Source organism: Condylura cristata, unplaced genomic scaffold (assembly GCF_000260355.1).
Source record: "Condylura cristata isolate star-nosed mole 26May11 unplaced genomic scaffold, ConCri1.0 scaffold00009, whole genome shotgun sequence".
NCBI lineage: Eukaryota > Metazoa > Chordata > Mammalia > Eulipotyphla > Talpidae > Condylura > Condylura cristata.
In genome coordinates, this window is record NW_004567110.1 from 41,558,720 (window position 1) to 41,575,161 (window position 16,442).

General features: G+C 37.6%; 1 protein-coding gene across 1 annotated transcript in view; it reads right to left on the bottom strand.

The window, feature by feature from the left end:
• ZFHX4 (zinc finger homeobox 4) overlaps positions 1-16,442 on the bottom strand; it is a 177,394-nt gene that overhangs the window by 5,093 nt on the left and 155,859 nt on the right. The window contains exons 7-10 of the mRNA XM_004679786.1: positions 12,546-12,679; positions 12,135-12,335; positions 11,491-11,608; positions 5,619-11,012 (exon numbers count right to left, since the gene is read on the bottom strand). Coding sequence (XP_004679843.1) covers positions 5,619-11,012; positions 11,491-11,608; positions 12,135-12,335; positions 12,546-12,679 — 5,847 coding nt within the window. The remainder of the gene's footprint in view (positions 1-5,618; positions 11,013-11,490; positions 11,609-12,134; positions 12,336-12,545; positions 12,680-16,442) is intronic.

The window sequence follows — 16,442 nt, forward strand, 5'->3', positions numbered from 1 at the left end:
AATGTAGAGGCCGCATAACTTTGTTACAAAGTCATTTTACAAGCTGAATAGTTGGGTGCAAGACTAAGTGATTAAATTCCAGGAAAAGGGAATTGAAAATCTGTGCATTTTTCTGAATATGTTATTTGGAAGCAATATGTTGACTGCAAAAGTATCAGACTAACAGTTTAGTGGGTCGTGGTTCCCCTTAAATGAGGGAAGACATGCTCATTTAATGCACTGCTGTAAAAGAATGACCAAAGATTTAAGAGAGGCGTTTTTAAATTATTACTCAAGTTCTTACCTTTATGCTAAATGCAACATATGGGTGCTAAAAAAAAAAAAAAAAAGCACACAGTACACAAACATTGCATGCTTCTACTTCTTTAGCTAGGAAAAATCCCCCATAGTTTCTTATCTTCACTTCATGGAGAAAGCGTTTCCTATACTTTGCATTCAGATATTCGGAAGTCTTCAACGTTATTCTCAATCTGATGCTAACATTATCCTATTAATATCAATTTGCCTCATTTATTACTGGTTGTTCCTCTTTTTAACCTTACCACACCCAGCTATTTTTTGACGTGCTTTGGAATAATTTCTGTTGTGTTACTAATAATCTCTAAGGAATTTTCATCATGTTAGAGAAAAGTCTTCCAATATCCTCATGGTAAGGAGGGTCAGATACTAAAAATTCTGTACTTTGAGTAGGAATTGGGTTCTAAAACTATTAGGTGATTTGATAGAAAGAAGTCTATGATATAACTCTATGATATATATGGGGCTGATGCCTCTGTAAGAAATTTAAATAAAAATGACTTATAATTCCAGGTGTCTGATAGAAATGTGTAAATTCCTTAATCATCTATAGTAGACCATTTAGATTCATGGGATTTAGACCTAACCCAAAGAAAAGTGTGGAACAATGGAGTTGCTTTTGAGGGCCCACATTTTCAATTCTTTGCCTTTGTTCCTATCCTATAATATTGGGTATTTTATTTATAAGAAAACAAAGATATGATTATACCGTGTTTTGGGAAAAAATTCAATACATATCAGCTTACCTTAAACATTTACTCCTACAATGGATCCTAGTGTAAAAAAATATCAGTGAGGCCCTGCCTGGTGGCACAGTGGGTTAAAGTGGAGCACTGCAAGCCAGACATAGCCACTTCAATGAGAATTTGATCCCCATCCTGGAGGTGACCCACATGGCACCGCAGACCTCTCCATTCTTGCCCGCTGCTCCCCTCGGAAGTGTACTTCATCAATCTGCTGTTCTGTTTCCCACTCTGTCTCTGGTGAATTCTATCGCTACCCCTGCACCTCTGGCCTGTACTCCAGTTCTGTATGCATAAGTAAATTTTTAAAAGAAATAGCAATGATAGCTAAAAAGCAAGATGAATCAAAAGCAGTGGGCTTTTGACCTTTCCTATAAAGGTCTCAGTTCCTGTCCAGAGGTCATATGATGCCACAATAAATGTTTTTAGATGATTGCAGTTGGAATCCCAACTACTGTAGTCAAAGACCATCAGGGAGTTTTCAGGAGTAAGATGAGTTAAATAAATAGCTGTTAATTTAAAATTTAAGAAAAGAGATAAATATTAAGGGTAAATCTACAATGTGTCTACTTGTAAGAGGCACAAGTCTGCAAAAATGTGCAGTCAAAAGTTCAGTAGCTCACTAGTATATGAACACCAAAGACAACTGAGCAATAATCACAGTATAGAGTAAGCGGTGATAATTACAAACTAAATGTGTGTCAAATTTTATATTTTACTCAGTTGTAATGTTAAAAACATTTTCCCATTTTCTAACTCCTATGGCAATTCTCTGATTTCTTTTTTGAGGGGTCAATACATATATTTAGAAATATTACTAGTAATCCACAAAATTATGCCAATTCTTTGAAATTTCCCTCACAGATTAAAGTTATTCCATAGATCTCATATGACTGGCATTTTTTATTTGTTTATTTTTTTGGTGGGGAGGATTGTTTCCCTGAAATAATTTCCTATTTCCAAACATAATGCTTTCAGAAGAAAATGTCTGTTTCAAAGTGACCTTACATGTAGTTCTCCCACTATTTTTTTGTTTTTTATTTAGGTTTCTCAGAGAGAATTTTTTTTTGAGGTGAAAATAATATATACACTGAATCAAAGATGATTTTGCTAAAATTATTTTAGACTCTTTATCTAGATTTGCCCCAAATATGCAAGTAAATTACACTGAATTATGAGAAAAATGCAAAGGCATGTTTTAAAGTTCCATTTAAGGAAACTGGGTTAGGCAGTATTTCCAGAGGCTAATGGAGCATATAAAAAAAAAAAAAAGGCTCTGCTTAAAATGATAAAGAAAGTAAATTAAAAATAAAAAAATCAAGGTTTTTCTTCTATTTATCTTGAGAAAAATACTAAAGAAAACTAACATCCTAGAGAAAAAAAATGTAAATTTAGAGTTTTCTAATTTTTCCTAGGTGCATAGATTTTTCTCTTGCCACTTTTCCTTTTTGAATATAATTATGATAGAAAAAGACAAATGTAGAAAATTTTAGAGTAGAAAATAACTCATTTTATTAAAAAAATGAATAATAGTAAGTAGTAATTCGGAACATAGGGTTGGATCATTATTCAGGTAGTAGGCACATATGATGTATATTATTTGAAAGGACTTTGTGATCTTGAAAGACTAAATAATATGAAATTTTCTTGAGAGATAAGGAAGTTTTGTGAGCATGAAAGCTGGTAAGCCAGAACAGCAATTCTCCTCCCCCCACCCTCAAAAGAATAACATGGTGTTTAGAGCAGGAAATTTAAAGGTTCAAACTACAACAACTGAACATGTAATTGTAATCAAGCCAGTTTTTGGATACAACCTTTGGAATACCTTTGGGTATAACTTTTACTTTATGACATATTTGATATTCAATGGAGTTCCATTTTAGTGATTTCCGTAGGATCAAAGCCTAGAAATCCACCTTCAAAGGGATGGGGTTTCTTTAAAATGAAAGGTTTCCCACAACTAAATCCCATTAAAATAGGCCCAAGAGGAACATGTCATAGTCTCAAAGTTTATTCATCTAGGTAATAAACTGTTGCAAGAGCCCAGGGCATGTGAGAAATACAGAAATATTCTTATGAAGTAATTTTCTCCTTTTGATTTCACCTAGCTGGTATGTCTGTTTCTTTTATGAAGCAAAAGAGATATTTGTTGCATGAGAATTAATATAGTAGCAAAACAATGAAAGAGAGATGGAGAACCACAGCTCTGCTCCATGAGATGATTAACATGTCAGCATTACCCTCCACAGGTAAATTAACCTAAAAAACATGTGAACTGGAAGTGTGGGTATTTGGATACCCAGGGTCTTGCTGTCGGATACCCAGGGTCTTGCTGATAACTCTGCTGTGTTAATGTTTAAAATTACAAACAAAGGACTAATTCAAGAGAAATTCCAAATTGCATTAGGTATGTTCACAGATCTTTTTTTCCTTAGAACATTCTCTGGTCTGTTTAAGTTCATGATTTAATAAAGCAATAGATATAGATCGTACTGAGTTCTTCAGTACCTGATGCACTATACATTAGGCTTCTCACTACTCAGATTGTTATAAATAGGGCCCATATTTTGGTGGGAAGATATAAATATTATTTACAGTGAGTAGAATGAGAAGGAAGTTTAGGTTAAATACTTTATAAACATATCTGTCTTCCCATCTCACATTCTTGTGAGTAGGTCTTGGCACCAGTTTCATAATGACAAACCAGAAAGGCCCTCAGTGAAGAATCCCTTGTCCAAGCAAAGGTCTTCGGATACAGTGGAGGAAAAAAAAAAATGATGCCTTGATCCTCACTTGTAGGAGGGGAGGGGGTCAGGCCTCATCAATCAGAGTCAACATGCAGCTTAAAGGCACAAACACTTCTACTGTTCTCAGTAATGTAATATATCAAAATTTAGTGTGTGAAAAGAATTTTTACTTCATATAAGATTTATATTTTACAAACTAAATTTTGTATAACTGTTCAAAGAGTTTTTCCATATAGACAGTACATGGAAAAAAACTATCTTACTTTAACTGGTCACAGGAGTTTTTCTACAAAAGACATTTTTCTTTGTGTAATTAGTAACCACAGTGATATATAAAATAGAACTAGAAGGCTAATACATTGATCTGTGAAACCATTGTCAATGCATCATTCTGAAACTAGTATGTGACTTAGTTAATAAGAACAAACAAAATACATAATTACCACTCTAATATTTAAGGTTCAAGGAATATCCAATTAATTAAGCCTAATATATTATGGGGAGGGAAGATTGTTTGTGTAATAGCTAATAGAAGGGACACTGCAGAAATGTTCTTGGTGGCATTCTTTAGCTGCACAGACTTAATTCTGCTTTTGTCTGATGTTAATAGCAAGAAGTCTTTCAAGACAGGGAAACAGATGACTTAGCAATGGCCAAGATTTGATGTCATTGTTTCCATGTCTCCCAAGCTACAAGTTAAATTAGGGATATATCCTAAGATCATATGGCAACTTTAATATTTATTCAAGAAGGAAAAAAAATTGAAAAGTTTGAACTTTATGCAAAAATCCAATTCCAAATTGTGAAAATGAATAAAATTTTCCATATGTGTTTTAGAAATATTCTGGAGATGTGTAATTTGTTCTTTTTAGATAAGTCTCCATGGAATGTCTAAATTTCTTTTTACAAAGAAAAAAAATTCACTGTTAATTTGGAAAATAAAACTTAAAGAGGAAACTATAAAAACCTTCCCCTCCCCCACCACTTAGGGTAATATATAACGTGTTATGTTTGGCTACATGATTGACTAGTATGCTATATTCTTTTTTTTTTTCAATCTAATATACTTGGATAACTTACTCACATATTCTAAACTATACATATTATACTTCTTTTGATAAACACAAAATTGAGTTCATCAATTTTGGCTGAAACTTTGGCTGTGAGAGCGCCAGTAGAATTATCATAGACTGATATTAAACAATTCTGTGATTGCTAATTTATTTAAATAATAAGTATCCATGGAATCCACAGAAAGCAAAATCTTACAATACTGAATTACAAATTATTACATGTTACATTTTTAGTAAAGTTTAAACATTGCTAGGTGCAATGTGGATAAATTCCTAGAGGGCCCTTAACTTTCAGTCTTTCTGGCAGTGGGGGGGGGGGGGAGGGAGAGATAAAGCAAACAACAACAACAAAAACCCAAATAAAACATAAAACCCTGTCCCATGAAAAAAGATAAATTAAGATACCAATTAATTCAATTTTTAATGGTTCACTTTCTTAATATGTATACCAAATACTAAGTGACGCTTTTGTGCTGAAATGCCATTTGCAATCAATAGTGAAAGGAGATTATAAAACATTTCTAAGTCATAAAGTTGAAATATTATAAATAATATATTTCTGCATCTCTGCTCTTTTTCTGCCTATGTTCAGGTTGACAACTATCTGGCTAACTATAGCCAATAAAATCCGTATTTCAAATAACTTAATGATTTCAGACTGAACTTTTAAGAAAATCCAAATACACCCTGTACTTGGTTACTTGTGATTGCTTGCCTATTATTACTTAACTGGTCTGACTTTCCTTGAGATGACTTACTGTTTGAATTTTGTGGAAATCCCGGCAGGGAGGATGGACCGTTCATTCCAGGGAGAAGGACGGGAGGAAGGCCAGGGAGTCCTGGGTAGGCTGCTGGCAGACTGATGCCATGAAGGGAACTGCTGTCCATCATGTTTGGCTGCTGAACAGCTAAGCCCAGCACATCTGAAGCTTTCTTTATACGATCAAGTTCTTGCTGTGCCATGAGCTGTCTAACAGTGGTAGGAGCCAAGTAATCTTTTTCTCGATCGAGCTGACTCCCAACGGTCTCCCTCACTTTTGAAATGTGCTGTTTGGAGAAAATATGATCTCTGATGGACAAGCGGGCAGAATACTTCACTCCACAGAGGGTACACTCTGGTTTGGTGCCTTCCGTTCCGCTTTGATTGATCATGAAAGGCTTCCCTATGTTAATTTTAAATTTCTTTTCTTTTGCCCTTGCATTCTGGAACCACACCTGGACCACGCGTTTGGGCAGACCTATCTCATTTCCCAGCATTTCACATTCTTGCATGGTCGGAGTTCGGTAGTCACTGAAGCAAGCTTTGAGAACCTTGAGTTGAAGATTGCTCATTTGGGTTCTGAAACGCTTGTGACCTGGTCGATCATTACTTTTGGATTTAAAGGGATTACTGGATCCAAATGGATTTGGTGAGCTCGGATCAGCTATGCTGGACGTTTCGCTGCGATCAGCATTGTCATCTGGGTCATCCGTGATGTAAAAGCTTTGGTCATGGTCACCATCTTTATCGTTGAAATGTATCGAGGGACTCGTGAGAGAAAAGAGAAATTTCTCATCGCAAACCTCCGTGGTGGGTGTGGTTGCTGTTTTCGGCAAAGCGTCGAGAGTTTTTGGCTCTTTAGGAGATAAAGCTGGCTTCACATCTCCAGAACTGCCGGCGGTGCTTTCCATTTCTGCATTTCCCTCATCGCCGGTGGTGGCATCACTGATGGCTGTATTAATTGATGAAGTCTCATCAAAATCAGTTTTATTTTGATCATACCCAGCCTCAGCAGGAGGGGCATTCAAATTCTCAACATCCTCAGAGCATTCTGCTTTAAATGAAGAGGGGCTTAAAAGATTCTTCGGTGACAGCTCCGCTGTTTTACTAACAGGTGTTGACACTGTGGAAGCCAATTCATTCTCACTTGACAGATCCATTTTAGTTAATGGCAGAGACGGATAATCAAAATAAATGTATTTTTGTGGGCTTTCTCCCCCATCTTCTGCTGATATTAAAGGACTGGGTGGCAAGCTGTAACCTGCCTGCTTCCCCTCGCTCCAGTGCCGAGAGCGAATGTGGCTTTCCAAGGCCGATTTGGCCTTGAACAGGGCTCGGCAAAACGGACATCGCTTGTGAGACTGCGCAGGACCCACAGCCCGGAACTGGCCTTTCCGCTCTCGGGCTCGTGTGTTCTGGAACCAGACTTGCACGACTCTCTTTTTCAGACCCACTTCCCGTGCTATGTGATCAAGCATTTTTCTGGTAGGATTGGAATCCAACAAGTATTTTTCATAGAGGATTTCCAGTTGTTCCGGGGTGATAGTGGTTCTCAAGCGTTTATCTCGGTGTTGGTCTTCACCGCTGTTCCCTCCCTCCTTTTCACTGCAGTTGTTATCTTCTTTATCATCCAGTTTCCTTTTAAGGGAAGCAGCAACTGTTGCTGGAGCAGTGGTGTGGGAGGAACCCGTCTGAGGTGGCATCTGTGTGAGAGAACCACTCAGCAGCTGTCCGGTCATCAGTGGGTTGTTGGGATCGAAGATCATGTAGGGCATGTCCATGGGCCTTTCCAAGAATGGAGAGTGAAGGAATTGGTTTTGAGCAGCGAGGAAGTGCATGTGCTGGTGCTCCTGCCAGAGTTCCAGAGTCGGGAAGGCAACGGTACACTGATCACATTGGTATTGTAGTAACTGAGGAGGTAGACTGTTCTGGAGAGAAGTCATGGAAATTTGCAGTGGGCTGGAAGGGACTGGGGTCTGAGAGGCCGAGGAGGGTCTGCCTATGAGCTGGGGTTGTTTCGGAGGCTGTGGCTGTGGCTGTGGCTGGGGAGCGGAGGCCTGCGGTGGGTCTGAGGAAGTCGATGCTAATGGAGGGGCCGATTTGGAGCCTTGAGAAGGCGGTGAGGGGTCACTCTGCTTTGGCTTTTCTATGGGATATTCGGGTTTTGGAGAAGTCTTCTCAGGTTCTGGTTTGGGTGATGGAATCAGAGGAGTACTGGTTCCAGAGCCAGAACTTGCTGCAGGAGCGGCAGTGGTTTTGGCTGCATCGGTTTGGCCAGAGGCCACACAATGCTTGTACACCACTTGATCGGTGGCGTCCATCGAGTCCTCGGTTTGGCTTTCATCTTGGGCATCATCATCTTCATCCTTGTAACACTGCTTTTTCTGATGCGTAATCAAGTCAAAGATCCTGGGGAAAACCACATTGCACTTTTTACATTGGTACTGCATGTTGCTTGTTCGGATGTACCGCTCATTCGTGAGTTCACGTTTTTCATTATCTTTTGTTTCTGCTTGATTCTCATAACTCTTTCGTGCTTTCTGACGAGCATTCTGGAACCACACAACAATAACCCGGGTAGGTAGATTAAGTACAGTGGAAAGTTGTTCTATTTCGTCATCTTTTGGGTAAGCATTCGTGTCAAAAAAGTCTTGCAGAACTCTAAGTTGGTAGTCAGTAAACCTCGTTCTAGAGGACCTTTTACTGAACGATGCATCTGACTTGTAATGTTCTAACGGGGAGGGCTGTGGGTCAATTCTGATATCCTCCAAAACAGTTATGGGAGGGTTACTGAAGTTGTACGGTGAATCCTTATTTCTCTGCCGTTCCTTAAAAAGTGTGTTTCGAAACCAGTGCTTAATAACTTTCTGAGAGAGGCCAGATTTCTCCGCCATTTCCTGGATCTGTTCTTCACTCGGAGAATTATTGATGTCAAAATAGGCCCTCAGGATTTTTAGTTGATCATCCGTAATTCTTGTCCGAGGGCGTTTGAATTGAGAATGTCTTAAGAAGTTGGGATCTAATCCAAGCTGCTGCTGGCAAAGTTGAGTGAGATCTGCAGAGAGCGTGTCCATCTGTGGCAGCTGCAGAGCAAGCTGGGGAGGAAGGGCTGGGTGTTGTACAGGTTGCATCATAATGGAAGGAAAGAGAGGAAGATCCAGAGAAACTGGCAGCTGAACCTGTGGGGGAGCAGAAGGTGGTGGGGGTGGAGGAGGGGGTGGGGGAGGTGGAGGTGGGGGCGGGGGGGGAGGAGTGGGTGGTGGAGCCTGCAGAGGTGTAGTAACTGTGCTGGGGATTTTTACCGGACCCATGGGTGAAGGCTGTGGAGGAGCTGGAGGCAGTGGGGGAGGCGGCGGTGGTGGAGGCGGTGTTTCTGGTGAAGACGGTGAAATTGGATAAAGCTTGTCATAGGCCTCCCTATACTGACGAGCAAATTTTTCTAGAGCTCCATAAGGAAAAAATTGTCCATGGACATGTTCTTGGTGACTCTTCAAGATAAGCACATTGGAAAACAGTTTACCGCATGTTCCACATTCCAGTTTATCAGTGTTTTCTCCTTCACCACTTTTCCCCTTCTTTTGCACTTTCTGCCTGTTTTCATTGTACTGAATGACCAGTTCAAAACCAAAGTTTTCCAATAAAGCTTTGGCTGCATTTCCTCTGGCCCCTGAAGCAATTCGGGGTGGCAGCATAGATGGTTCTGAGGATTTTGGCTTCTTTATGTCTTTGCCTTCTTTGAGTCCTTCGCCTTCACTTAAAAATTCTTGCTTTGGCTTTTCTTGCTTTTCTGCCATCTCTTCTGCCTCCTTATAAGATGGCATGTCCTTCATGATGGGACAGTCTGCACTGGCTATGTTAGTTTGCTCTTGTTTCAGTAACTTGCTAGCCTGCTGCTGTTGCTGCTGCTGCTGCTGCTTCTGAGATTGCAGTTGGGGCTGGGTGGCCTGGTATTGTTGTGCTTGTTGCTGTAGTATCTGCAGTTGAGTTTGGCCCACATGATGTTGTGTTTGAATCTGCTGCTTCAAATCTTCAAGCAGGGTTCCAGCCATTCCTGTCATACCAGGCATACCAAAGGTGGCAGAGCCAGGGAGGCCCAGATCTGGCCCCAAGCTAAACTCTGTCCCGGGTATGTAGAATGGAAAGAGAAACTGAGGCTGCTGAAACTGCAGCAGTGCTTCTGGGGTCATAGGAAAATGAGGCAAAAAGGCTGGGTTCAGAAACTGAGGCTGAAAGAATGCAGCTTGCTGTTGTAACTCATGTTGTAGTTGCATCTGGATTTGTGCTGGTGACTGTGGTGGATGATGTGTAGGCTGAGCAGAGATTAATTCTGGAGCTTGCTTTTTATTTAATTCTTTGGCATCTAAGTGAGTATCTTTGCTGCTTACTGTTGCTAAACTCATGGACTCTAACATCCCTTGCCCAGGACTATTTACATTGGCTGTAATGCTGTGCCCACCACCCACGTGGCCACTTGGCTCCAACTTTGCAGCTCTTGCCTTTGTCTGGTGGAGCACAGATCTCATGTGGATTTCCAGTGTGGAGCTTTGGCTGTATGCAACGTTGCAGATGCTGCACTTGTAGGGTTTGTTATCTGTGCTGCTGTTGGTTTCTTGAGGAACTGGACTGGAGGCTTCCTGTAAAACCTTTTTCAACTTATGCAGATGAGAAACTGAATTATAATGGACCAAGAGGATGTTCTTTTGGGTGAATGACTCTTTACATACTGTACATTTATATGGGCGAGATGGATCAAGGAATTTTTCCATTGTAAAATTTGGCCCTTTTCTAAAAGGTAAGGTCCGCTTTGGTTCAGAACCCATGTCATCTGGAATAGAGCTACTATCACTTCCTACAGGACTGGTCTTCCCTTCATGGTCTACCTCGTATTCTCTCTCCATTTCCTGCTCTAGGGCATGGTCATCCTGGACCATGGTTTCACTCTCACCCCAAAGTTCACCATTCACAGGCAAGGACGCATACAGCTGCTGAAGTTCTGCTTCACTCAGTTCAGGGTGGCCTGCTTCCAAATGTTTTTTTAAAGCCTGGAATGTACGGAAACTACGTTGGCAGAGATTACACATTGTTGCAGCTCGAATTGCATGATACTGGGAATGTATCTGAAGCTTCTGCATAGTCTTAAAAGCCAAGCTACAGTGGTTGCAGCGATACTTATAAACATGGCGGTCCGAAACCGAGAGTGGTTGACGTTTTTGCTGTTCGCCTAGTTGATCTTGCAGTGTATCAGGGATTTTCATGTCTTTACTGCTATTTTTATTCCATTCTGATATTTCCATGGGTTCTTTAGTTGGTTTCTGCTCCTCACTCTTGATTTCCATGCTAGCCTTTGAATCTTCAAGACTAGCCAAATTTTTATCATCTGCTGGACTTTCACCTGTATAGAAGAAAACACAAATATCAGTTATAGAACATCTGCTAAAATGCCAATAGGTAGTTTAAGCTCTAAAGGTTTCTGCTTAATCAATTCTTTGAAGAAATATTTATTGAGCAACTACTATATGGCAAGAACTGCACTGGGCATTGGGGATAGAAGGGAATAAGAAATCACTCCTGACCTAAAGAAATATCAGGATATGGAAGAAAACAAGTGATTATAGTATGTCATAATCTAGCTACTAACAATGGCCAGTGCCTCATTTTTTCAGAAAGTAATACACACAGACTGTTCTTGATCAGTTACAGATACTATGGTACTAAATATGCCTTGGAAAACTTAGTTCTTGGAAATGCCATACTTTTTCCTCTCTATTAAAAAAAAAAAAAGCAAAAACAACTTTCATGGTAATAATCTTGGAGCAAATGCAATCCCCCCCAAGTGTGTTTCCTACAAACATGACCACAAGCTTACATACCTGAATATTTCCCAGACCCCTCTGTTGTGATGGCTGCAGGTGTGTCCCGCTCTGATTTCTCAGAGGTGGCTGCTGGCAGCAACAAACTGTTTGGCATCATCACATCAGGGACAGGCACCTGTGACAACCGAAAGGGTTTATGTCAAATGTAGTCGGGGAATCACAGACTCCATCACATCTGCCACTTGGCAGTGTCACACTCCACTTACTTATTTCCAACCAAAGCAGAGACATTTTGTGGCTCTTCAAGCTCCTGCTACCCCTTCAAAATTCAGATCAATGCTGTTGCAATGCTGTATTCTTCTTTTCTTTTTTTAAAACGTGATTTGAAAGTTCTGACGGTGTGATTTTTTAAATGGTAACAACATTTGAAACTCAAGGTGCCCCATGAGTTAGTTGAATAACATCATAAGTATAAAAATAAGAGCGTAAAATATGTACTAGTGAACAAGCTATACCTTGTAGCATAATAACCACAATGTAGCAAAAGGGAACCAAAATGGATGTAGAATTATGGTTTCTAGAAGTCAATAAGAAAATGTTTCATGACAAATAATTAATTCCCATCAACTGATAATTGCGTATTTTGTGTTGTATCTTTGCAGAGATTATTTCACACATACATCAATATTTGGTATCCTTACTGTCACAAGCAGCTTCTCCACACAATCCGGTGACACACTGTGCAAATGCGTCAGATGCAGCTGGAGGTGCATTTTGTTGCTGAGGACGTCCTGGCAGAGGGGACAGCAGATGACCGGCTGCACTGAGTGCTGGGAAAGGACGTGCATCTGGATACGACCTTGGTCCCTACTATTGTAGTTACAATAAGGACACTGATAGAACTGGAAAATATTGAATAAACATGGCCACTATTAGTTAATTTACTTTGATGACTTCAGAGCATTTAGAAGAAATACCAAGAGTTCATTATATAGCCAATTGTGATGTTCACACACATTTCAACAGCATGGAATCACTTGAATCTCTAAAGCTATCAGTAGCAATTAAACAGAAAAGGTTTACACAACAAAGGGGGAAAACATCATTTTTACCTGTTCGTGACAGAATTTATTATCCTCTGCAGGTTTTGCTCTTTTTGTTGCAACATCCTCTTCTTTTGCCAGCAGGAGTGGCTGGGTCCCCCCTGCCACACTGACTTTTAGCTCCTTTTCTGGTGTGATTATCCCTGATTTCCAAAACAAGAAGAGAATGCTTCAATTTAAAAAGAATAACAATGTCAAAATCTGAAAAATTATGGTTTTAAAATAGCTCTGACTTTCAATCTACTGAGTCATAAAAAGAACTGGACAAGCATGTTTAAATGATGCTAATCTCAAAAGGCAAAAAGTACACTTCTTTTTGTCCACTGACTAAGTGGACTTTATAAATATATTTTAAAATGTACGCCTGTCTCATGTTTAGATAACCCTAGGTGACCTTGAAAGATTCATCAATACCACATGCTCTCTGGTGTCTCAGAATGCCTTTATCACATTAAAGCAAATCTATTTCCATTTACAAATGCTAACTTACAAGATAATTATTTTTACTAATGCTTCATTATCTATCTCATGGTTAAAATTCTCGGACACTGGAAAGATTTCAAAATTCTGAGAAGAGCTAACTAATTACAAGTCAGAAATTAAAATAACATTTTACATGGTAAATGTAGGACTTAAAAATTAACTATACAGTGCCTATCTGCTGCTGCTTTTTGTGATTTACTCTTTGCTTTAGGTGTTTCAGCTGTTGACTAGATATAGAACATTACAGTCCAGTTCTCAAGACAATTGGTCTATGAGGTTAATTCAAATATTCAATGTTAAATATGGTTTAAATTTTTGCCTAGATGAGCAATGCAATGTGTAGGAGCTTCACAGGCACACACACACACACACACACACATCAAAGAAGTGTGATTCTAATTTCCCAATCTAACAGAAAATTCCTCCCAGCATCAATTTTTCCGATAATCTCCTCTGTGAGACTAGATATTACAGCGACATTGGGTAGGCATGTCACATACATCTCACGACAAACACAAAACCTCATTTACCAGCCATTCCAATCTCATCATAGTGCGGCATCATCTGACCTTTTTTCTGCTGTTTATTATGAGTATTTCTAATTTTAACTTTCAATTTTCACCATCTTCCAGTCAATTTGCAACTAAATTATTTCCAGGGTGAGGACACTATCACTGGACAACTGGGTGCAAATACATCTTGAAATGCAATGAAGCTAAACCATTGATTGCTATCAGACCCCGCGTAAATATAGAGTCTAGGCGTAATCTGATTGTATGCTGTGCATGAAGATTTATCTTGATTTTTTTTTTCAATCCACATACGGTTCATATAAATGAACAAATTGTATCTTATTGCAAAATAGCCCAGTTTTAATTTAAAAATAAGGTCAAGGGTGTTAAGGAAACAAAATAAAATGAACCAAAAATGCATTATTTTCCCATTTTGGATAGAGATGCATGTCTATACAAATAATTTCAGATTCAGAAAAAAAATGAAAGTAAAGTAGCTCTGAGGACATCAAAATTAAGAAAGAATTTAAAAGAAATAATGATAATTTTATTCCTGTGGGTCTGTAATAAGTCTATAATTAATGCAGTGCTTTCAACAAAGTATACTAATAATGAATATCTAGATTTGCAAATACTAGAAAGTATTTGATTTGGCATATTTTTCATATATATTATATATATATATTATGTATATATATATTATATATATATATAATATATATATTCCTTGGAAACATTTAGATCCCAGATACTTAAAAAAATTTTTTTATATTTGTATTTAAACAAACTTAAACTTGAGATAGAGTCAAAGTTTCATTAGATGGATTAAGAGATATTCGAATATTTGATATCTAAGATACGTTAAATAAAGATATGTTAAAAACAAGAATATGTATCTCATAATTAATTCTGGCATAAAAATATGTTTTTCTTTTTCAAAGCAGAATATACTTTGTGCTGTTGTTTTAAAATGGTAAACATTAAAAAATAATATGGCATACAGTATTACCTAAAAAAATTTATTGCTTAAGGGTCAGTTCAAGTTGTATGATGGTTATTTAAATCAGCCAGTGTCTAACATCAATTTCTCCTGTGAGATTGGAAGATTTTTTTTTTTAAAAGTCACCCATCGATAAAATTCTGTCACATCCCTTGTCATTCTTTTGTGTTCACAGTAGAATCAGACGTGACTAAATAAGTTAGTTCAATTCCCTGTGTCATCAAAGACTACCACAAATTTAAAAGAGAATTTCCATAACTTTTATTGCTTACAGACCTTATGGAGCATCAGAAATAGAAACAAACCTCCCAGAATCTTTCAACTATATGAAAAATATAGTTATGACCTTATTTTTTCATAAACATATACGTTCTCATATTAGTACTACAAAGTATCATAACTTACTGATTGCAAGATTTGAAATTTTACTAAAACTATACTGTACAGTGGTATGCATATGTGTTAACAATCATTAATATATGTTTTTTATTCACTAACAATATAATTGCCTTTGAATTTAATGATGCGACATATTGCATCAAGTTAAGTTTTAGAGTCACTTATTTCACTGCTACTGAAATTAATGCTAACTGTATTATTGCATCCAATATATATCTCAAATTCAACATTTTGGTTAGTTAACCTGTAAGCTGGGAACTTTCTAATACTCATTTTAATTTAAATTTAAGAGAAGTTTTAAAAATAAAGGCTAGACCACCAAACTATAGCTAGGCACCCCAGAAATACATGCCATTGATAAGAACAAGCAGTGAATACTGATATATAACATATGACAAAAACAGACTCTTAACGATAAGGCAGACAATCAGGATTATTTGAAAAGATAATGGAAGTTACAGTCTCTGTGTACATGGCTTTCCTATTCAAAGGGGTGCTACCCAGGTATTAGAGCCTCCTTGGTAAATTATAGAAAATCAATTCTGGGGTCTTTTTTCTGAATTGTAGAAATGTAGAAATGTCTTATATTGAATAAGGGTCAATCAATTTAAGAAAGTTTTGATTAAATTTTGTGATTACTCATTGTTTATGTCTGCAACTTTATTTGAAATAAACTGTGTTACCCTAGACAAAATTTTGAAATGAGATCATAATTCATTTCATGTTATTAAAGACATCAGAATATATTCAAAAACAATGTCATTTTAATGCATTTTAAATAAAAAAATAGAAGTCTAATTACAAGTAAGCATTGCCAAATAGATGAGCCAATGATTATCTGTCAGTTATGGGATTATTTAACTTGCATGAGATTGCTAATACAAAAATGACATAATTCATTTCAATTCAGATGCCGCCTACTTAATAATTTTCAATCCCTAAAACACAGAAGGCTGTAAAATGGTTTATGCTCATAACCAGTGAGGAAAATCCAATAACACATATGCACTCAAAGCAAATCTTGGAAAAACAATAAAACAAAATACTAAGTTATTATTTATGAATCAATATATTTCATAAAGTTTGAATACTATAAAACTTGCATATAACAGAAGATGTTATTCAACTCCAAATAATTCTAATTACTGGTACAGTATTCTTTCTAATGAGATAAAAATGAAAGGATAATTTTAATTGCAATAATGAAGGTTAATTTCCATCTTTCCTCATGTTTACTCCCTTATTAAAAAGTGGTCCCCTTAGCCATGGCAAAGACATATTACATTTTCAATGCAAATGTATTAATCTGGATAAACTCTATATTAATTCTTGTACTGCACAGAGCTATAATTTGGATTATAATTAATCTAAAGTGGCACTAGATTTAAATGACAATATAAATGAGGCATTAGGAAGCTTTTCTATTATGAATGAATATTCAACAAATATTACTCGCCTATTGCCAAGTCTCATTTTGAAAGCTCTAGTCCTAGAGATTAATGTCAGCAACAT